The sequence below is a fragment of the Misgurnus anguillicaudatus genome, chromosome 22 (assembly GCF_027580225.2).
Source record: "Misgurnus anguillicaudatus chromosome 22, ASM2758022v2, whole genome shotgun sequence".
NCBI classification, from domain to species: Eukaryota; Metazoa; Chordata; class Actinopteri; order Cypriniformes; family Cobitidae; genus Misgurnus; species Misgurnus anguillicaudatus.
The window spans coordinates 48,354,430-48,377,655 of NC_073358.2; the positions used below are offsets into that span (position 1 = coordinate 48,354,430).

General features: G+C 39.6%; 1 protein-coding gene across 1 annotated transcript in view; it reads left to right on the top strand.

Moving 5' to 3' along the window:
- The window catches only part of rtn4r (reticulon 4 receptor), a 114,082-nt gene extending 91,512 nt beyond the window's left edge, over positions 1-22,570 (top strand). Inside the window, exon 2 of the mRNA XM_055198412.2 lies at positions 20,456-22,570. Coding sequence (XP_055054387.2) covers positions 20,456-21,873 — 1,418 coding nt within the window. The 3' untranslated portion in view covers positions 21,874-22,570. The remainder of the gene's footprint in view (positions 1-20,455) is intronic.
- Positions 22,571-23,226: the final 656 nt, after the last annotated feature.

A 23,226-nucleotide genomic window follows, 5' to 3' on the forward strand; every position in this document is an offset into this window, starting at 1 on the left:
CGATTATTTTCATAATCGATTAATCTGGTGATTCTTTTTTCGATTAATCGACTAATCAGATAAATAAATTTTTACTCAATTAGATGTTTTCACATATTATAGCTAAATACAGCAGTAAATTAGGGTATTTATGTGTAGAAAAGTACTTTTAAAAGTGCAAAAGCCACACACTAAAGAGTTTTACTAATATATTATTTTTGATTTAGATTTTTTAAGACTAAAATAAAAAAAGTTTGTGCAGCTTTTAAATAGTAAAACATCTTTAAATGTCAAAATATCAATTACCAAAATGAGTTAAGTCTTTAGGGATGTGCTGAAAATTTTCCCACAGATTAATGAACTATTTTAATCTTCACCTTTAGACCTTGATGAATATTAAGATAAGTTGTGCAGGAGCATGTGACGTCACAGAACAACTAATCGATAATGAAATTCGTTGACAATCGATTTTTTTTTTTCAATTTTATTGATTAGTTGTGGCAGCTCTAGATTAAATAAGGATTCTTTTAATTGTAGGATTGTTGTGTTCATACAATGCCAACACATGTTTATATCCAAACGTGGATTTTGCATAATATGGGCCCTTTAATATTGACTTAGTAAGATTTCTTAAAGGGTACTTCGACTATGAAAGCTTGTATGCTTTAATACTTTATATTTTCCCTCTTTTAAGCACTTAAATTTTAAGAGTGTATGTTTAAAATCCCTTACTGATGAAACATGAAAATCGTCTCTAATCTGAAACCTGTTCATTGCTTAACAGTGTAGGTATTAAAGAGACAATTTTCGACAGTTTGACACTGCTATTTTGATCTACAGTACGCGGTGACCAATTAATCTTCATCAAAGCATAACCGTACATTCTCTCTTTGGTTTTTTCACATCACTCATCTGTGCCCTCCTATCACAAACCCAGACACACAGAGACCAAAGTCACAGGAGCAATAACTCAGCAGTAATGATAGAAAGCCTCTCGAATTGTACGGTGCTGAATAATTAGCTCCTACTTTCTATCAGACTGGTCTGGGGCAATGCATTTCCCCCTCCCTTAGGCTGGCAACCTTGCAAATACAAAATTGAATTTTATTGCTAATAAAAGCTAAGGGGAAAGAAGGAGAAGACAGTTAGTCAATGCTAGGAGAGAAAGAGCATCATTTTAATGGCGTCGAGAATGGCTCATTTGCCATGTAATTAAGGATGGATCTCGGTAAAAAGATTCGATTAGATTGAATATACAAAAGAACAGCTTTACGTGCAGCTGTGAGGGGGAGGGGCTTAGAAAGACAGGACATAAATGGACTTCCTGTTATTAAAAATGTAACTAGTGGCCTAACATGGCTGAATAATGTACAGTATATAACCCATACTAATTAATTTATATTAAATAGGATAAAAAATAGTATGAATTATGGATCAATGTCCAGATATCATTTAGTATTACCTTACACACTCATTTTTTTTAACACGCATTTGCTCGGCTGCTGCAGAAGAAGTAACCTGTATGCTGTCATCTTTGAAAGCAGCCGCTGGTCACATTTCGATTGGCCATCAAATGAAAAACATGCAAATAATAGTAATTTCAGTATGTACCAGCAGGGGCAAACTGTTGAACCAGCCAAACACTGACTCATTTTGAAAAAAATGCATGTGGTTAATCTATCACACTAAAATCCGAAAGTCATTGTGTGCTCTGTTATATACCATACTTTCACCAGAACTAGTATGCCATCCTGTAATTTTATATATATATATATATATATATATATATATATATATTTTTTTTTGGTTGTGCATTCCAATTAATTTCAATGCAACTGCAATTGGTTTGTTTTGATTTAAACCTTCATAACTTAAAAAATTCAGCTAAATAGCACCATAAAACAAAATAATAACATGATAATAAACGTTTTGACAAAAATTTTAAAAAATGGATTTATCTCGTTTTGCAACGAAACTCTTCATATCTATATGTTTATATATCTACATGTTTGGCTTAAATAAGCATGTAAATGCCAACTCCCTTATTTGTAGGAAAATCTCATCTATACAGTAATTTTAAACAATCATTTAATATGTTGTTATAAAACTATTTGACAGAATATTAACAATTAGTGACATTTTAATGACAAAATATATTTGTACCACTGTAGTTGAGGTCAAGAAAAATATTAATGATGCTGTTATAAAACAATATGACAGAGTATTAACAATTAATGACATTTTAATGACGAATTTATTTTGTATCACTGGTAAAAAGTGGTCAGTTATGTTGTCTTGGTAATGTTGTCATGACAGGTTGTGATGTATTGGTTGGTGTCGGGCTGTCGTGGCAGGGACGTCTCGAATAGTGTCATCTTTGCATCAAAGATGGCATAATTGAACAAATGACACTAATATTGACAGTTGTCATAAACGTGTATAAAATCTCCTTCATGTTCATGACACGTGTCGTCATGATTATGAAGGGGTGTCAACACCCCTTCAATTAAAGTGTTACCCTAAATGTAAATCATCTCTATTCTTCATTTATTCAAGCACTGCAACCTGAAGAAATGATCTTACAACAGAGCTCTAATCTCAAATGAACAATTGCAAATATTATGGCAAATATGGAGTTAAATGCAGTTACACATTGTCAAGAGTGTGTCAACACAAGAAAGCTAAATGTTAAACTGATGAGACACATCCTGACAAGTCAAATGCCTGACTATGAAATATTTAGCAGCTGTGTGCACGCACAGACCTTAAGGCATCCAAACTCACATTTCGTAAGACGCAGTGTGAATATGCTTCTCTGTTTCATTAAACTCATGAATGTATGTGATAAATGTGCATTTAATTCTTATTAACAGTGAATGTGTCATGAATACACATTGAATACTGCTTATCCCTGACAAAGCAACCTGATGATTATTTTTACATTTTTGTACAAATCTGTAAAGTTTTTGTAACTTAGGTATTTCTTATAAAATACTCTGTACACCAGAGTCGTCTCGAATAGCCCAGAGTCTACTTAAATAATATAAATATCTCATTTTCAAAATCTTTAAAGCAATACTTAACCAAATATAAAAATTACCCCATGATTTACTCAAGCCATCAGAGATGTTCATTATCTTTCAGACAAACACCTTTGGAGTTATTTTAGTAAATGTCCTAGCTCTTCCTAGCTTCTGACTTTTAATCCCAAAAGTGAATAGCATGATTCCAAGATGGCGTTGTTACCAGAAGCTAGTTATTATAGTTTACAAAAAGTTATAAATATGAATATTTTTCTTACAAAATCGCATACGCACAGAAGACCTTTATTAACCCTTTGGAGCTGTGCGGATTACTTCTGTGAAGGATGGATGCACTTTTTGGGGTTTAGTCAGAAGTTGTTCCCTGATCCCTGTTATTTCTTACCATTATAAAGCGTGGAAGAGCAAGCGCATTTACTAAAATAACTCAATGTCTGAAAGATGGACATATGGTTCTTGAAATGCTTGATAGCGAGTAAATCATGGTGTAATTTTGATATTTGCCTACACTATCTCTTTATCTCTTTCCTGGTCATGGAGAATCAAAATGATCCACATCTCCCGGAAAGTACAGTATTCGCTTCAAAAGTCAAGAAAGCTCATTATTCAAAGACTAAAGGTAGTATGTGTCTTGAAATATAGGCTCTCCTGACTGTCACATGTGATATTTGGAGCAAAGTCATGGCCCACATCTTCTCGCAAAACGACAAGAAAAAACTGGGTCTCTTCTGACAGAATATGGATTATCTGGTCGCACAAGTTTTATAACACATGCAACGTGTTAAAAAACTGACAGAATGATGAAACGCATGCATCTGCCAAGAAAGGCGTGTTGTGTACGCAATCAAATTTTGTTGGACTATTTTTAAAAAGCCCAAGAAATACAAAGCTGCCCGGTCGCCCATTAACACAGCGTGGATGATGTCGGGGCGTGTAGAACGAGGACGAATCCGGTGTAAAAAATAAACTGTCAGCGATTTAAAAACCGTTTTGTATTCGAGTACCAGCACAGCATTTTCAAGAGAAAAAGTAGCTTTTCAGGAAGCCATAAAAATACTTAAAAATGTTAAGCCTGTATTTCACACTGCATACTTTATAGTGTTGTGGCTACCCCCTATCATTTAACCTACAGCTAACCGCAGAGAGAGACGGCTTAACCACCGCGAGACTCTCCCCGGTCCAACACTTCATCATGAGAGGTCAATATTGACATCTGACAGGTCTACATCGCCATTAGCTATTTTTAAACATGGATCATTGAACGTGATCACTGGAGATGGTGGACACTGGAAGTGAAATCTTATCACTGTGGTCATTCATTGTTCAAATATGAGCAAGGATAAAAGAAATCATGTTAATTATGCATCACATTTTCATACAATTACTGTAACTTAAAGGACAAGTTCGGTATTTTACACTTAAAGCCCTGTTTTCATGAAATAGAACGGTTTTGACTGAAATTTGGACATATGATGCTGGCCCGAGAATTTTCGGGTGTTTATTGTACCACCTCCCACTTCTACAATAGCTGCATAGGTGCACTGGAACAATCCTTCCTAAAATGCATTAAACTTTCGTTTACAAAGATGTGAAACTCTCCGAGTGGTCAGGGGTGTTCACTGATATGCTCAGACAAAATCGCTGCAAAAGATGCTTTCCAACAGGTTTTATCGTAGTTTTTGTCCAACTCCATTGACTTGTATTAGATGTGCTGTGAGGTACGGTATTACTCCGAGCCGGGAACGTTGTTTGTATTCTTGTAATTGGCAAAGGCGGATTATCGCCACCAACTGGGCTAGAGTGTTTATTATTCAAGCTCTCAACGGAAGAATATACGGGTGTGAGGCGTTTGAAAAAATAGGTCCACAAGTTTACAACGAATGGTAAAAGAGCTGTTGGAAAGCATCTTTTGCAGCGATTTTTGTGTGAACATATCAGTGAACACCCCTGACCACTCGCTGAGTTTCACGTCTTTGTAAACGAAAGTTTAATGCATTTTAGAAAGGATTGTTTCAGTGCACCTATGCAGCTATTGTGAGGATGGGGACTGATATAACAGAAACCGAAAATTCTCGGGCCAGCATCATATGTCCAAATTTCAGTCAAAAATGTTCTATTTCATCATAAACAATCTGAAAACAGGGCTTTAAGTGTAAAATACCGAACTTGTCCTTTAAATTAAATGAGAATGCATGTATTGTGAACATTTTAAATCCAATTTTATGTCATTCCTTGCTGAGGTCCTTCCAAGCCAGTGTAACTTTCTGGTTATTTGGCCGAACACAAATTATGATAATTTAAATTAGTTCATCCTTCTGGGTAAATTCAGTGCAATGCCAGTGAATTGTGACTTAAAAATACTTAAAAAAGCACCTAAGAGCAAAAGCTGTTTGAAAAACTTAAGAGCAAAAGTGAGCTAGTTTAGCTTTATGGAAAATCATACTGTAGTGCCTTAAAAAGGAAAGTTCACCCAAAAATCAAATCTTCATGAATATTTAATCACCCTTGTGTCATTTAAACTCCCTGAAATGTCTTTCGTTATTCTTGAGAACCCAAACTGAGATTTTTTAAAGTGTTGTTTGGAATTTTCTGGTTACTATGGGAATGGATGGTCACCATCTCAGTCACCATCCACTCCCATAATAACAAAAAAACTCTTCAAGCCTCAAAAAGACCAAAACGTGTTAAATAAATAACTTGATTCACTTACTCTCATTATTCTCTATTTACTCTGAAAACATTTACTTTATGGTTGTGGGTTTGTATTGTACAACATGAAGCATTAAAGCACTGAAAAAGAGACATCACTTTTTTTAAAAATATCAGCATTTGAGTTCTGAAGAACAAATAAAAACATTGGAAGTTTTAGTCCTGATGGGTTCTGACAAAACAGCCTGATAAAAACAGTGTTTACAAGTTCCTGCGTTAAAATGTAAGCACTCTTATTAAGAAGAGCAATGGCAGCAATGAAGTTCTTGTTGAAAACATGCTTAAAAAACATTTAGGCATTTGGCTGATGCTTTAATCCAAAGCGACTTACCGTGCATGCAAGCCATAACTTTTCATCAGCATGAGTGTTCCCTGGGATTCGAACCCCTGACCTTTGCATCGCTAATGCGATAACCAATTAAGCTACAGGTACACCAAAATCAGTCTTGGAAAATTATCAGTAAGCTGCATGTACTTACGCCATTAAAGTAAATCACCATAGACTCACATTACATTGAAATCACCCATCCAGATATTTATTTAATTATATCCCCTTATGTTCTGCAGACGCATGAATAAATGACGGCTAAAATTTCATTTATAGGGAAACTGATTGTTTAAATGGGTATGTAATGGGAACCGGGATTTAAATTATTTACTTTACATTACATTTATGCAACTGGCAGATGCTTTTAAGCCAAGTGACTTAAAAAAAAATTTCATTTGTGCTCCTTGGGTTCGAACCCATTACCTTTGTATTGCTGACACAGTGCTCTACAAGTTTACTGTAGCTACATGAACGCTTTAACGTTTTCAAATGAAAGAGTCTGATGTACTATGTAGACATACTTAATTAGTGTTATTTATAATGCAAAATGACGCAGTCCACCCATATGGGCTCAATTACATTAGAGCTTATTAACATATGCCTGTCCGTTTATATATCAATGCCTATTTAGTATTCAGCTACTCAGCATGGGCATTTCATCACATTATACATGCAAAGAGGTCACACAAACAAAACGGCAATCATTTACTATACATACAGTCTCAAAGGTGGATAAAAAACTGGCTTAAAATGGTCAAACGATCCAACAACTTGACATTGACGTCCCTGGATTGAAGTTACATACAATATAAAAAATGGCCATTCAAGACGTTTCAGTTTTGTGTCTGTGGATTATGATTAATGTTTTACATACACGCTAAAAATTGCTGGGTTAGTTTCAACCCAGCACTGGGTCAAAAAGGAACAAATCCAGACGCTGGGTTAAACTGACCCTGAAAATGGGGAAAAAAACAACCCAGCATTCCGGGTTAAAACAACATATAGGTAAAATTACAATAGGTTGGGTTCATACTTTTTTTACCTAAACCAGCATTTTTACCAGCGTTCTTTATTGACCTGATGGGTTGTGAATAACCCAACATTTTTACCAGCATCCTTTTTGACCCGATAGGTTGTAAACAACACAGCAGCTTTACCAGCATCCTTTATTGACCCAATGGGTTGTGAACAACCCATCATTTTTTACCAGCGTCCTTTTTACCAGCATTTTTACCGGCAACCTTTTTTGACCCAATGGGTTGTGAATAACCCAGTATTTTACTGGCGTCCTTTTTTGGCACGATGGGCGGGGAACAACCCATCCTTTTTACCAGCATCCTTTATTTGACCCAATGGGTTGTGCACAACCCAGCATTTTTTACCAGCGTCATTTTTTTGACCCAATAAGTTGTGAATAACCCAGCATTTTTTTACACTAGTGTAATTTTTTGCCACCAAAGGTTGAAAATAACCACCATCCTTTTTTGACCAAATGGGTTGTGAATAACCCAGCATTTTTACCACCCTTCTTTATTGACCCACTGGTTTGTGAGTTACCCAGCAATTTTTTTTACCAGCGTTCTTTATTGATCAAATGGGGTGTGAACAACCCAGCAGTTTTATCAGCGTCCTTTTTTGACCCAATGGGTTGTGAACATCCCAGCATTTTTACCAGCGTCCTTTTTTGACCCAATGGGTTGTGAACAACCCAGCATTTTTTACTAGCACCTTTTTTTGACACGATGGGTTGAAAATAACACAGCAATGTTTAATATACATACTACCAAACCAAAAATTCATGTGACACAGGGATAGAAATCACTGCTGTACTAAAACAAAAAAATCTACATTTTAATTTGATGAACAAGCAGGAACTTTTTCCCTGACTGCATTTTGTCCCAGGCCTCATGAATTCTGCCAGCGGCTTTGTTTACAAGCAAACGATTTGTCTTTATTTTCCCGCCCCGTACTTCAGATGCTGTTAAAGAATTTATTCTGTCAACGCTTGCGCTCAAGATAATAGCCGGTTGATGACCCCTTTTAGGATACAGCCCACCTTCAGTTATTTGTAATGAAGATTAAATGCTCACAGAAAAGATGATGCCTTCTGGGAGAGCCGATCTCGCCTGCATTGAGTATTTCAATTGTAATGCAAGTTTATTTATACATAAGATGTTAAAAGCCACAATAAATGTCAGAACGATGTGCACCATGCCAATTTCCAATTTGCTCCAAAACGATTTCAATTTGTAGCTTACTTTGCCACCCAAACCTAAATTAACATTTTTATATGCCAGTCCAGGATCTCATTAAGCTAGGAACTTGAAACATGCTACTGTCAATCTTAAAGAAGTTGGGGGATTTCCGACGTGTCTTAACTCTCTGAAAATAAATAGCTTATAGTATGATAAAAGAGCTGCATTTATTTTTTTTCCATGGGAATGGGAGCATTTTAATTTTGACAGATATGCTCATAGTGTTTGATATCTGAAACTAAATTTGTCTTTGTACCAAGGTTAACATTTCATCTGTAAGGGTTATTTAAGCATTATCAGGGTTTTCTAATACACAAGCTGCTTATCAATAAAAGTATCCACTTACGACAATCAGCTTTCGATGTTCCCAACTTGGATAAAAGTAGGGCAGCAAAATATACCACTATTATGGAATTGTCGCAAATTTGCAAATCACAATATGTATCTCGCAATAGTGGAATAAATGAATGATTTTAATCTTTCAAAAAGTTATGTATAGTCGGAATTCGGTTTACCAAAAGTGCATTAGTTTGCCCACTACACCATCTGCTCTGACAAAAATGCTGGGTTGTTTTAAAGTTATCTTTTTTTTACCATTTTTGCCTTTATTTGATTGATAGTAATTTAGTGAGAGAACAGGAAAGACAGGGTGGAGAGAGGGGTACGGGATCGGCAAAGGACCTCGAGTCAGGATTCAAACTCGGTTTACAGAAAGTGCACACTTTGGCTACTACACCATCTGCTCCGACTAAAATGCTGGGTTGTTTTAAAGTTATCTTTTTTTTACCATTTTTGCCTTTATTTGATTGATAATAATTTAGCGAGAGAACAGGAAAGACAGGGTAGAGAGAGGGGTACGGGATCGGCAAAGGACCTCGAGTCGGGATTCGAACTCGGTTTACAGAAAGTGCACACTTTGGCTACTACACCATCTGCTCCGACTAAAATGCTGGGTTGAGTTTGCAGAAAGTGCATAAGTTTGCACACTACACCATTGGCTACGACTAAAATGCTGGGTTGTTTTAAAACTGTTATTTTTTACCATTTTTGCCTTTATTTGATAAATAGTAATGTAGTAAGAGGACATGAAAGTACAGGGTGGAGAGAGGGGTACGGGATGGGCAAAGGACCTCGAGCTGGGATTCGAACTCAGTTTGCCGAAAGTTCATCACTTTGCCTACTACACCATCGGCATCGACTAAAAAAGCAGGGTTGTTTTAACGTTTTTGTTTTACCATTTTTGCCTTTATTTGATTGATAGTAATTTAGTGAGAGGACAGGAAAGACAGGGTGGAGAGAGGGGTACGGGATCGGCAAAGGACCTCGAGTCAGGATTCAAACTCGGTTTACCGAAAGTTCATCACTTTGCCTACTACACCATCGGCTCCAACTAAAAAGCAGGGTTGTTTTAACGTTTTTTTTTTTACCATTTTGCCTTTATTTGATTGATAATAATTTAGTGAGAGGACAGGAAAGTCCAGGGTGCAGAGAGGGGTACAGGATCGGCAAAAGACCTTGAGCGGGGATTCAAACTCGGTTTGCCGAAAGTGCACTACTTTGCCCACTACACCATCGGCTCCGACTAAAATGCTGGGTTGTTTTAAAGTTACTTTTTACTGTTTTTGCCTTTATTTGATTGATAGTAATGTAGTGAGAGGACAGGAAAGTCCAGGGTGCAGAGAGGGGTACAGGATCGGCAAAAGACCTCGAGCCGGGATTCGAACTCGGTTTGCCGAAAGTGCACTACTTTGCCCACTACACCATCGGCTCCGACTAAAATGTTGGGTTGTTTTAAAGTTACTTTTTGCTGTTTTTGCCTTTATTTGATTGATAGTAATTTAGTGAGAGGACAGGAAAGACAGGGTGGAGAGAGGGGTACGGGATCTGCAAAGGACCTCGAGTCAGGATTCAAACTCGGTTTACCGAAAGTTCATCACTTTGCCTACTACACCATCGGCTCCAACTAAAAAGCAGGGTTGTTTTAACGTTTTTTTTTTACCATTTTTGCCTTTATTTGATTGATAATAATTTAGTGAGAGGACAGGAAAGTACAGGGTGGTTTGCCGAAAGTGCACTACTTTGCCCACTACACCATCGGCTCCGACTAAAATGCTGGGTTGTTTTAAAGTTACTTTTTGCTGTTTTTGCCTTTATTTGATTGATAGTAATGTAGTGAGAGGACAGGAAAGTCCAGGGTGCAGAGAGGGGTACAGGATCGGCAAAAGACCTCGAGCGGGGATTCAAACTCGGTTTGCCGAAAGTGCACTACTTTGCCCACTACACCATCGGCTCCGACTAAAATGCTGGGTTGTTTTAAAGTTACTTTTTACTGTTTTTGCCTTTATTTGATTGATAGTAATGTAGTGAGAGGACAGGAAAGTCCAGGGTGCAGAGAGGGGTACAGGATCGGCAAAAGACCTCGAGCCGGGATTCAAACTCGGTTTGCCGAAAGTGCACTACTTTGCCCACTACACCATCGGCTCCGACTAAAATGCTGGGTTGTTTTAAAGTTACTTTTTACTGTTTTTGCCTTTATTTGATTGATAGTAATGTAGTGAGAGGACAGGAAAGTCCAGGGTGCAGAGAGGGGTACAGGATCGGGAAAAGACCTCGAGCCGGGATTCGTACTCGGTTTGCCGAAAGTGCACTAGTTTGCCCACTACACCATCGGCTCCGACTAAAATGCTGGGTTGTTTTAAAGTTACTTTTTACTGTTTTTGCCTTTATTTGATTGATAGTAATGTAGTGAGAGGACAGGAAAGTCCAGGGTGCAGAGAGGGGTACAGGATCGGCAAAAGACCTCGAGCGGGGATTCAAACTCGGTTTGCCGAAAGTGCACTACTTTGCCCCCTACACCATCGGCTCCGAATAAAATGCTGGGTTGTTTTAAAGTTACTTTTTACTGGTTTTGCTTTTATTTGATTGATAGTAATGTAGTGAGAGGACAGGAAAGTACAGGGTGCAGAGAGGGGTACAGGATCGGCAAAAGACCTCGAGCCGGGATTCGAACTCGGTTTGCCGAAAGTGCACTACTTTGCCCACTACACCATCGGCTCCGACTAAAATGCTGGGTTGTTTTAAAGTTACTTTTTACTGTTTTTGCCTTTATTTGATTGATAGTAATGTAGTGAGAGGACAGGAAAGTCCAGGGTGCAGAGAGGGGTACAGGATCGGGAAAAGACCTCGAGCCGGGATTCAAACTCGGTTTGCCGAAAGTGCACTACTTTGCCCACTACACCATCGGCTCCGACTAAAATGCTGGGTTGTTTTAAAGTTACTTTTTACTGTTTTTGCCTTTATTTGATTGATAGTAATGTAGTGAGAGGACAGGAAAGTCCAGGGTGCAGAGAGGGGTACAGGATCGGGAAAAGACCTCGAGCCGGGATTCGTACTCGGTTTGCCGAAAGTGCACTAGTTTGCCCACTACACCATCGGCTCCGACTAAAATGCTGGGTTGTTTTAAAGTTACTTTTTACTGTTTTTGCCTTTATTTGATTGATAGTAATGTAGTGAGAGGACAGGAAAGTCCAGGGTGCAGAGAGGGGTACAGGATCGGGAAAAGACCTCGAGCCGGGATTCGTACTCGGTTTGCCGAAAGTGCACTAGTTTGCCCACTACACCATCGGCTCCGACTAAAATGCTGGGTTGTTTTAAAGTTACTTTTTACTGTTTTTGCCTTTATTTGATTGATAGTAATGTAGTGAGAGGACAGGAAAGTCCAGGGTGCAGAGAGGGGTACAGGATCGGCAAAAGACCTCGAGCCGGGATTCGAACTCGGTTTGCCGAAAGTGCACTACTTTGCCCACTACACCATCGGCTCCGACTAAAATGCTGGGTTGTTTTAAAGTTACTTTTTACTGTTTTTGCCTTTATTTGATTGATAGTAATGTAGTGAGAGGACAGGAAAGTCCAGGGTGCAGAGAGGGGTACAGGATCGGGAAAAGACCTCGAGCCGGGATTCGTACTCGGTTTGCCGAAAGTGCACTAGTTTGCCCACTACACCATCGGCTCCGACTAAAATGCTGGGTTGTTTTAAAGTTACTTTTTACTGTTTTTGCCTTTATTTGATTGATAGTAATGTAGTGAGAGGACAGGAAAGTCCAGGGTGCAGAGAGGGGTACAGGATCGGCAAAAGACCTCGAGCGGGGATTCAAACTCGGTTTGCCGAAAGTGCACTACTTTGCCCCCTACACCATCGGCTCCGAATAAAATGCTGGGTTGTTTTAAAGTTACTTTTTACTGGTTTTGCTTTTATTTGATTGATAGTAATGTAGTGAGAGGACAGGAAAGTACAGGGTGCAGAGAGGGGTACAGGATCGGCAAAAGACCTCGAGCCGGGATTCGAACTCGGTTTGCCGAAAGTGCACTACTTTGCCCACTACACCATCGGCTCCGACTAAAATGCTGGGTTGTTTTAAAGTTACTTTTTACCGTTTTTGCCTTTATTTGATTGATAGTAATGTAGTGAGAGGACAGGAAAGTACAGGGTGCAGAGAGGGGTACAGGATCAGCAAAAGACCTCGAGCCGGGATTCGAACTCGGTTTGCTGAAAGTGCACTTTGCCCACTACACCATCGGCTCCGACTAAAATGCAGGGTTGATTTAACCCGCTGTTGGGTCAAATATAAACATTTTCGGAGTTAATTTAACCCAATGGCTAGGTTCATCCTTTTATGACCGTACGCTGGATTAATAATAACCCAGAATTTTTTTAACTGCAGTAAGGTTGGTAGGACTGTCATTATTTTCAATAGTAGATGTACTGGATCTGTGCTGAAGCCTTTCAGATGCCTCAAAGCCCCAATTGTCTGTGCCACATTAGCAGGGAAACTTCTAAGAACTCAAACTGTTTGTTTATGACTTTGCTGTTGTCAGATGGCTTTGGGAACAGTTATGAATATAATAAGATTATAGGAGTGCCTTTGTTTTGCCTTATAATCCGTGTGGAAATCGTGGGCTTTTGAGAAATGGGTCTGGAAATCATAATTGCTAGATGAGAAGAGAAAAGGAGTAGGAGGAAAGATTTGAAGAAAAGCGAAAACGCAATGGAAAGTTTTACAGAAAATATGACAGTGCCAAGTTAATACTGGATATATTATATTAGTTTAATAGATTAAAACAATTGTGAGCTTTGGACCTGAAGTCTTATTTATTATCGTTGATTTGAATAAAGTAGTTATTGTCTACATAAAAATACATATACAGCCATCATACTGTGAATGCAGATGATCAATTTCACTTATTGTGTTCTGACACAATCTGAAACATACTTATATTTCCCTGTACACGGGCTAGTTACTTTTCAGCATCATCAAAGGCTGTTTCTGGCTATACAATAGTAAATCTAAGTGTGTGTGCCTGTCTTTATTTAGCTGTCCCACAACCTGCTCGAGTCTCAGTTATTCATGAACCATCTGGCGAACTTAGTGGCCCAGACAGCAGACAGAAATAAGTCGTGATCTACTTCACTTTGCTCTAGTGTCAATGATATCATCTGCATTCCACATCTTATATACTCACAGATACTGCGGAGACATCTGTTGTCCTCGAGCATCCATCAAACACCCAAGTCTTTGTTTCCTTTATCTCCTTCACCTCCTCTGCAGCTCTTTCTTTCAACCAGTAGCTCTTCCGCATGCGTGAGCCCTCAGCTGTTCTTTGATCTTATTGTGTGGTACCTTAAGTCTTCTCTTGATGTCTGAAGGATTTGTGAAAACACAAACACCATATTATAAGAAAAATATATGTTACATACTATATAAATAAAGTACCGCTCAAAAGCTTAGGAAACACTTGATGGTTCCCATGATCGTAAAAATCTTTTAATCTTAAGGCTCATTTTCCAGCTCCCCTGGAGTGGGGCATTTGGTTTTTGCCGTTTTGGAGTCCATTCGGCCGGTCTCCGGGTCTGGCGGTGCCACTTTTAGTATAGCCCTTGGTTACTTTCAATAGCAGGGGACTATTTTGGGGCACTGCATAATATCATTGCGCCTGCTGCAGCAATGGGACGGCAGGAAAGTCCTTGATTATTACACCAGAATGGTAGTATAGTTCCTAGCCATATCGGCATAAAAATAAGCATTTTCCGTCTTAGTTCACAATGTAACTACAGAAGAGTCAAGTTTAAAATAGGAAAAATCTCAAAACTCTTTGGTTATTTTTTAGCGCAATGCTAATGGTCTAATCAGATTCAATGGATTGTGCCAAGCTATGCCAAAAGTGACACCGCCAGGCCCAGAGACCAGCCGAATAGACTCCAAAACGGTAAGAATCAAATGTTTAATTCTAGGGGAGCTGGAAAATGAGCATATTTTCAAAAAAAGTGGAGTGTCCCTTTAACATATAAATTTTTTTTGCGTTCACGTTTTCCGCATGGTTTAAGACGCGAAATGTGAAGCAATTGAGCATAATGTGCTCGGCCATTTCGGTGGGTGCTCGAGCCCCGAGCAACCACGGGATCGGCGCCTATGTGCGTGTTTATTGTATCACTTTCATCCATTTTAAACAACACACGGTTCAAGTGAAGAACCTTTTGGGGTTAAAATAATGTCTGCACAGCGCTGAAAACGTGTTCTGATGCTGTACTGTTAGTGCAAATTGATACTTTTTCGCAACCTTGACCAAGAGAGAACATCTTACCTCATTGGTCCGCCCCCAAGCCAGTGGGTCATATCAGTTTATAGCACACTAAACTCTTGAGTTTTATTGCCGTTTGCTTTCACGCAAACTTGAAGACTTCTCGCTGGGTGAAACTGTATTTTATATTTTTTATAGTTTGTGAAGTGCACGCCACCGCGGGTTGCACTGTACCCTCAACAGCCCTAGAATCCACACTTTTGACTTTTATGTTTAACACTAAGTATACAAAGTTTACCTTAGCAGCGCAAGTGTTTTATTTGTAAACAGTGGCTCAATGTAATTAATATTCATGAGGTAAGACATGGCTATTTAAAGTGACCGCTCCCAGCGCTTTGCCCGTGCATCGCATCAGAACCGCTTTTAGAACCGATACTTAAGAATCACGTGCGGTTCCGGTTCCTTTTAAAAAAACAAAGCCAGTTCTGAATAAGAACCGGTTCTCAGTTCCAAACCCTAGCCGCGAGTGGGCGTGCTTTCAGGCCAGACAGCGAACACGCCCCCACCACTTGAGAGCAGAGAGTACTGCCTATTTTTCCAAGATTTTGATCACTTATTGTATTTACTTATCCATCATTCAAATCTGGTTGGAAGGTTATTAACACATTTGTTTTCTGTGGTGTGACAAACTCAGAACACATTTAATATCTGACTTTACAGGGACTTTAAATAAATGGATGCTATAGGCTAAATATTAAAGAAAAGGCAGCCAATAAGAGCTCACAATAGATGTGAGCTCCTTCAATGTTTAAAATGCATTCGTACAATGTACTTAATGATGATTTTGCAAATTTTAGGCAAATTTTAGGCAAATGGTAGATGATAAAATATAACAGAGGTTTGATTTATTAATTTTGATAAGTTTACCATTATTCTGTAATGTGGGAAAATAATGAGTCACTGTGCGTTCATACCAGATCCGAATGAAGCAAAGGAATCATGCTTTTCTCACGTAATTGGATGCTTTAACATTCTGAATTGACGCGCTTCATTCGCGCATGAAATTTGCGTCTGGATTTCACCCGCGAATACGCTCAATTTGCCTAACTTGTAGTCTCAATATGTGTATGTGTATATCAGTGGCGGCCGATGACTTCTTTTTTCGAGGGTGCACGATGCAAAGTTTGTCACAACACATACGCTACATACGTAGCTCGTCATGTGTGTGGTTCGTAATTTCAAAATATGTGTTCGGCGCGTCGAGTGATCTTATGTGCATCATGTGTCATCAAAATAAGTGGATGCTGCAGATGCGTCTAAAGGGTTTATGATAAAAGAGACGCTCGCGTTTGCCAGATACTCGCATAATCTCATGTGTAATCAGAGTGTAAGGGAGTGTCTTCCATGTATTTTGTAAACGTGAGCGTCTCTTATCATAAACAGTTTTGATGCGCATGCAGCAGGCACTTATTTTGACAAAACACGTGATGTACATGGTTCACATGATGCAAAAAACACACGAGCAACACACGAGACCCCGAACACATATTTTGAATTTGCGCCCCTTGGAAGAGAAGTCACGAGCCGCCACAGGTGTATATATAAGATCAGTTTTTTCAACTTGCGGGTCAAACACCCGGAACGCTCAATTCGCATTGCATCATTTTAGTTAAGTTAATTTTAATGTGGTGTCTAGCAAATCAACTTAAAGGGATTTTCGCAAAACTGAAAATTATATCATCACTTACTTGCCCTCATGTTGCCCTCATGTTGAGTCTCTTTATTTTGTTAAACACAAAAGATATTTTGATAAATTATGGTTCCCATTGACTTGCCATAGTATTTGTTTTTCCTACTTCCTGCCACAGGGTATTTTTTATAACTGTGTGCTTACCACCATTTATCAAAATATTTTCTTTTGTGTTCAACAAAATAAAGAAACTCATACAGGATTTGAACAACATGAGTGAGAGTAAACGATGACAGAATTTGTATTTTTGGGTGAACTATTTAAATGAAATAAAATCTTTGTTTCCTTTTTCTCTAAACTTGGCACTCATTAACAATCGGCATTTTAATTCTGTGGTTAATTGGCCTTCGGGAGTCACACAACGGAGCAGAAACAGTTGCTGCTAAGAGGCTTGAAATTCGTGAATTTATTTTTATATTTTGTTGCATGATTAAGACGTACAGTCGCTCGTTTGTTTTTGCAGTAATGAGACTAATTATGTCAGCTATCAGGAAGTGATTAACCAGTAAATTCATGCAACGCAAAAAAAAACGACGTTAATGGATAACGAACTGAGCCACACAGATGCCCTGAAAGGTCTTAAGTATGAACATCATCAGTTTGTCAATTACACTAATTCGCAAATTAACAAAGCAAAACTATGAAATGATAAATACTAATCATGCCAACTTTCCTCCACCCTTCCACGGCACTAAAATAAAAAATAATTAGTTTTCCAAATTAACAAAGCAAAAATATCAAATCATCAGTGCTAATTTATTTGTTATACACATATTTATGTGCCCTACTGTACACTGTCAGAAATAAAGGATGGTCCTCTTTTAAAAGGTACCATTCAGGTACAAATATCTACCTTTGAGGTACTAATATGCACTTTTTTGGTACAAAGGTGTACTTGTTGAAAGGGCACCGCCCCATTGACCGCATTTGTACATATACTTGCGCAAATATTTCTGAATGATAAACATCCCAATATTACAGCAAATTTGCTTTAAATTTGGTTGAAACGTGCAACTAGCAATCTTATACTGCTGTAATATGAAAGTTTAGTACTTACAGTTAGGAATATCAAACAACCCTAATTATGAGCAATAATAAAAGTAATGCTTGCATCCACTTTATGGCCAACCCACCCTATGCAGTCTTAGGAAAATGGCAGGTTTCACATTCGCCTGTGAGGGCGAGACTGAAAAAAGATTGAAAACGTGCCATTACATAAACTCCATATGCCCGAGTCCTATGCAAATGATCTCACTCATACTCTCTCTTCATGCGCCATTATCTCGAGTCCTCGGTCTGTATTCTGTATCCCTTTGTTTTCCCACACAAAACGTTCAATTAGACAGCGGAGAAATACCCTTGATTTTCCTCCCTGTTTATCAATGGTTTATTTGCTCTCCCGTAGAGTCTTTCATAGCGGGATGAGAGCTTTTCACAAAGTGCGAAGCGAGCGGCAATCAGTGCATTTCATGCAAAGCTGAATGCATCGTTCAGCTTGTCAGTAATATGAGAGGGAGGTCCTTAGCATCCTCAACCACTCTCTCCTAATAATCTCCGCAGTAAGCCGATGCCTTCAACAACACTGTTATTATGAGGGATTCTCCTGAGTTTGGAAAAATACCAGAGGTAATGCAAAACTAATAGGTAAACAGTTTGACTGGGAGGCGAGTGGGCCGCAGTCGGAAAGCAGCGATGCAAATAAGCTTTTATAATCAACCTTATTTCGCTGCAGTTTTGATGGCACGATACCAAACAGAAAAGAAGTGAAAAGACTGGGATTAGAGAAAGGGGATGTGTGACTGACATCTTGATGGAGAACATAGAGCGTTTGCATGTAGTCGATGTCAGCCTTTACAGTGAAGGGCGACCGGCAATAAAGGACACGGGTACGTGGCTGTCCGGGGAACGAGACGCTGCGCTGAAATAATTGGAGAACAGCGCATGACATTTCGAGCAGCTTTACTCAGCACTAAATAGATGAGAGATGCAGAGGAACCGCAAGGTTAGCGCGGTCGGCTACGGATGAAAAAGTGAGATTTGAAAACGGATCTCCGATGTGCATCGTGTGGGTGGGGATAGTCTGCTAATGACTAGGAGATAAAAAAGAGGGTCTGCTGGATTCATGAAGCCTAACATTTCAAAGCTCTGCAATAGAATATTTTTATCGGCAGAGAGGAGCGCCGTGATGCAGAAAGACGAAGAAAGAGAAGGGGCCTGACAGCTCACTGGTGGAAGATGACGGGGAGAGAGAGAGAGAGGATATTTGAGGGACTGTGTAACACAAGGATGCTGTCAGGCCTCAAGCAAGCTCCATTTAACAAGCTGCTAGATTGAGGGATGGAGGAGAATTTAAGGAACCGGGTGGAGGATCTACAAGATGTTATTGCACGTTTGCTGTGTGACTCCTCACGTGGTTTTGACATGTTACAATACATAAACACATAAATAACAGCCTGAAATATTAACAAGGAGGGAGCGATTAAAAATCACTGGCATATGTAAACACACAGACAGACAAGAGAGACAGATGTTTGGAAAACTGGTACACCGAGAGTGCAGATCTGAATTTTTTAAAGATGAATGTTTGCCCGCATCAAGCTCAATGTGATGTATGATGCACACCCTGCTGATGGATGCATTTCATCACCTGCTTCCCTGAATGATGTCTGACTTCAAAAATCGCTGAATAAAAACAACATTTTTTATCTTCATGCCTCCCGTAGACAAACTCCCACCCCGACACATCCACAGACACACAGAGACCACTGGCCTTCAGATCGGGGATGAGAGGAGAGCATCTTATCTGTCTGTAACACTCCTGAAACACTTCAAGCCTGTTTACACTCCCTACACTCCCAAGAGACTCGAATCTAACATCCTAAGCTCTTTTCCTGGCGCTATCCCATCCATCTGTGCATCAAACACCCACACCACACTTATCTTCCCCTGGACAAACTCAATGTCAGAACTTAACTTACATTGTGCTGCATGTAGATGTCTTTACGGGTCCACTTGGATCCGAAAAACCAAGGTTTGACCCGAGACCAAAGCGGCTTTGGGTCTAATTAACAAATTACCCAAGAATACCCAAACTACCTTGCATGTGTGCATCGAATCCTTTCGGGCCGGATACATTTCTGTGGACCCGAGAAGGGTGTTTAGCTCCATCAGCCCTATTAGCATTTGCTAATTTTGTGCAAGGCTCCCTCCTATGTTTCATTTATCAGTTGCCTCAATTGTTTGCCGTTTAGGTGGGAAACAGTCCCGCGGCACACATTTTTGCCAATAGTGTTTACAAAATCGGCACAAGCATAGAGAGGTAGTGCACTTATAGGCAATATGACATTTTGGAGATTTATGTATTGAAGAACACATGATTTTATTAGTTTTTGTCATTAATCTGCCATGAAGCCGTTAGCCCAATAGCCTTAAGAGAGATTTATACTTTCCTTAAAATGTTAAGTGCACATACTTAAGATGTATAAATGTCATTGCATTATATAACAGAATATAAATTATTCAAATGCCATTTATTTTAAGACTCAAGCTCAGTTTTCCAGTAAAACAATTCACAACATCAAGATTGCTAAACTTATATAATAATAGTGGATATAAAAATAAGAAAATGTATTTGGACTTTCTGGTTGTCAGACATTAAAGTGATGGAAAAACTGCTAGGACACCTTTGTTAACCTAAGGGGATGTGACTTCAAAAAACTAGGAATTGATTTGTCTTTTATATTCCATAATGCAAAATGAACTAACTGTATTCCTGCCCTCAAAATGACCCCTTTGTCTGTCTGTGTCTTTTCAACAGGTGGTCGCATCCTCTGCCTGGTGTTATGGCTTAACCTGGTGCCAGTGATGAATGGCTGCCCGGCAAAATGCGAGTGCCGCAGCGAGCCGAGGCCATCCCTGGCCTGTCAACAGCAGGGTCTGTTCTCCATTCCCACAGAGATCCCCGTCCGCAGCCAGCGGATATTCCTTCAGAACAACAAACTGACAGTGGTCCGATCGACTAGCTTTAGTTCTGTACACAATCTTACGGTCCTGTGGATGTACTCGAATAATATCAGCCATATCGAAGCGGGGGCCTTTTATGGGTTGGAGAGACTGGAAGAATTGGACATCGGTGACAACAGCAACCTTCAGATCATAAGTCCCACTGCGTTTCGAGGTCTGACCAAGCTGCACACGCTTCACCTGCACAGGTGCGGACTGTCCGAGCTCCCGGTCGGAGTTTTCAGAGGACTGTTCTCTCTTCAGTATCTGTACCTGCAGGATAACAACCTTCTAGCCCTGCACGAAGACACTTTCATGGACCTGGCTAACCTCACCTACCTATTCTTACACAACAACAAGATCAAGGTCGTGACCGATCACATGTTGCGAGGCCTGATCAACCTTGACCGTCTGCTCTTGCATCAGAATCGCATCGTGCACGTGCAGCAGCGGGCTTTTAATGACCTTGGCAAGTTGACCACCTTGTTTCTCTTTTACAACAACCTTACCATGTTGACAGCGGAGGCCATGAATCCCCTAGTGTCCCTCCAGTATCTAAGGCTCAACGGAAACCAGTGGATTTGTGACTGTAGAGCCAGGCCGTTGTGGGACTGGTTTAAACGCTTCAAAGGTTCCAGCTCCGAGCTGGAATGCCACCTACCTACAACTCTGACCGGTAAAGACCTAAAACGACTTAAGAGTGATGACCTGGAGGGTTGTGTGGATGCTCCTTCCCAGGTCCAAACCAGCATCTTTAACACCAAGGCTCGTTCTGGAAAGTTCCTCTCATTCGACGACCCCCTCGTAGAAAGCATTCCCATATGTTGTCTTTCGGATAATGACAAATCTTCCATTATCTCGAGCAAATCTCACCCCGATCCTTCATCCTACAACAGCCGTCAGATCACCAACAATCCCTTGAAAGAGAAGGAGAACATTTCCAAGACCAAGTTTCGAGAGGGCGAGCGAACAAAAAATGACACACGTAGTAAGCAAAGTCTCAACGATGGTCCTTTGGGAACCCTTTCCAACAACCTTGACCAGTCCTTGGACAAAATGAACCCAGAGCTGCTGGACAATCTGGAACCCTCAATAGCGCCATCCAGAAAGAAAAAGAAGTGCTCCAAAAAGCCCAAATCAGACCAGTCATGTTTAAAAGGTCATGGATCCACCATCGAAGTGTTGGGCCTTCTTTTAATCCCCATGGTTTGGTTTTCAATGGACTTCTCCTAGTTTAAACACTCGCCCATCCGTTTGCTCTTGACAATGACACAAAATACCTGCAGTAGCCTATGTGGACAGGCCAAGACTAAGAAAAGGGGGTTACAAGGTTACCCCGCGTGGTTGGGAGAAAAAAGTTACAAAAGCTAAAGACGTGTTATCAGAAATGAATGCCTTTACACAATACAGAACAAGAGATCTAATGTATATAAAACTTGGTGCCCAAATGTTTGTTCTATGTACTTTTAATGTGCTGTGTTTAAGCAACACTGCGGAGAGTTCCCTATTCCCATCACTTCAAAAACACTTCAACCGATCAGAATTGACTATTGTAGATGAACCACTAAAAAAAATCCCTAATTCATGACTAAAGCAGAACGCATCCAGGAATGTTGCCGATTTGAAACCAAGGGGAGTGTCATGATTTTATTCCAAATTTTGTTTTTCTTTCAAAAGTGATACATTTGTTCTATGCTGTTTTTTATGTTTATAAGTATTTCAGTAATGACAAATGTTTAACTCTCCCCAAATATGTGCTACATTCTGTTTGCATCCCGACACAAACTACAGGTGGCATCTTTGGAGGGAATGCTGTCTAGTTGTTCACTGAAATTGCAATGGCATCATAGATATGCATTTTATTTTGCTGGTGTACAAGCATAAATATGAAAAATAAAATATCTCTTTTTTTAATAAATGGCTTCTGATGGCCCATGTCCTTGTTATTTGAATTATTTGGGACATATGCACACAACAACCTGACCAATCCAGCTCGTTCGTAACTTACAGTAAACTATAATGTCACATGCGGAATGAACAACCACTAATCCGTTGTAACTACTGCCAAATGCACAAGTATGGGTCATAGACCATCACCCTGTAGGAAACCATGCTCCGTCCACTCCCATAAACAGATGGCAGACCATGCTGAGATTGTTTGTGGACGACGACCCACTGCTTTGTCAAATCTGGACGGCGTTCAAGTTATCATCTCCTGCTTTCAACTACTTCTGCGTCACGGGAGCCTGGCATGACAGCGATGCACACTTTAGTAAAGAGGTTTAACCAGCAGTAGTACTGTATGTTATACTAAACACACTCGTGTTAGCTTAATCACACCCTGTGTACGCTGCCGGTGATGTGACAAGATTAGAACACTTCCATTAAAATAAATGAAGATGTCTTCCTGACAGTGTGCGATATCCCGTTGTTTATTACTCCCCTCCTGAAACACCACGGGCAGTCATTAGCCGACACTTCAGCAGCCTTGATGATGTCACCAAAAAGTAAAGCACTTTAGGCGGAGCCTGTTTAATGAACTACTATGTAGACAATATAAAAGCACATTCTCTTCTTTATTATCAG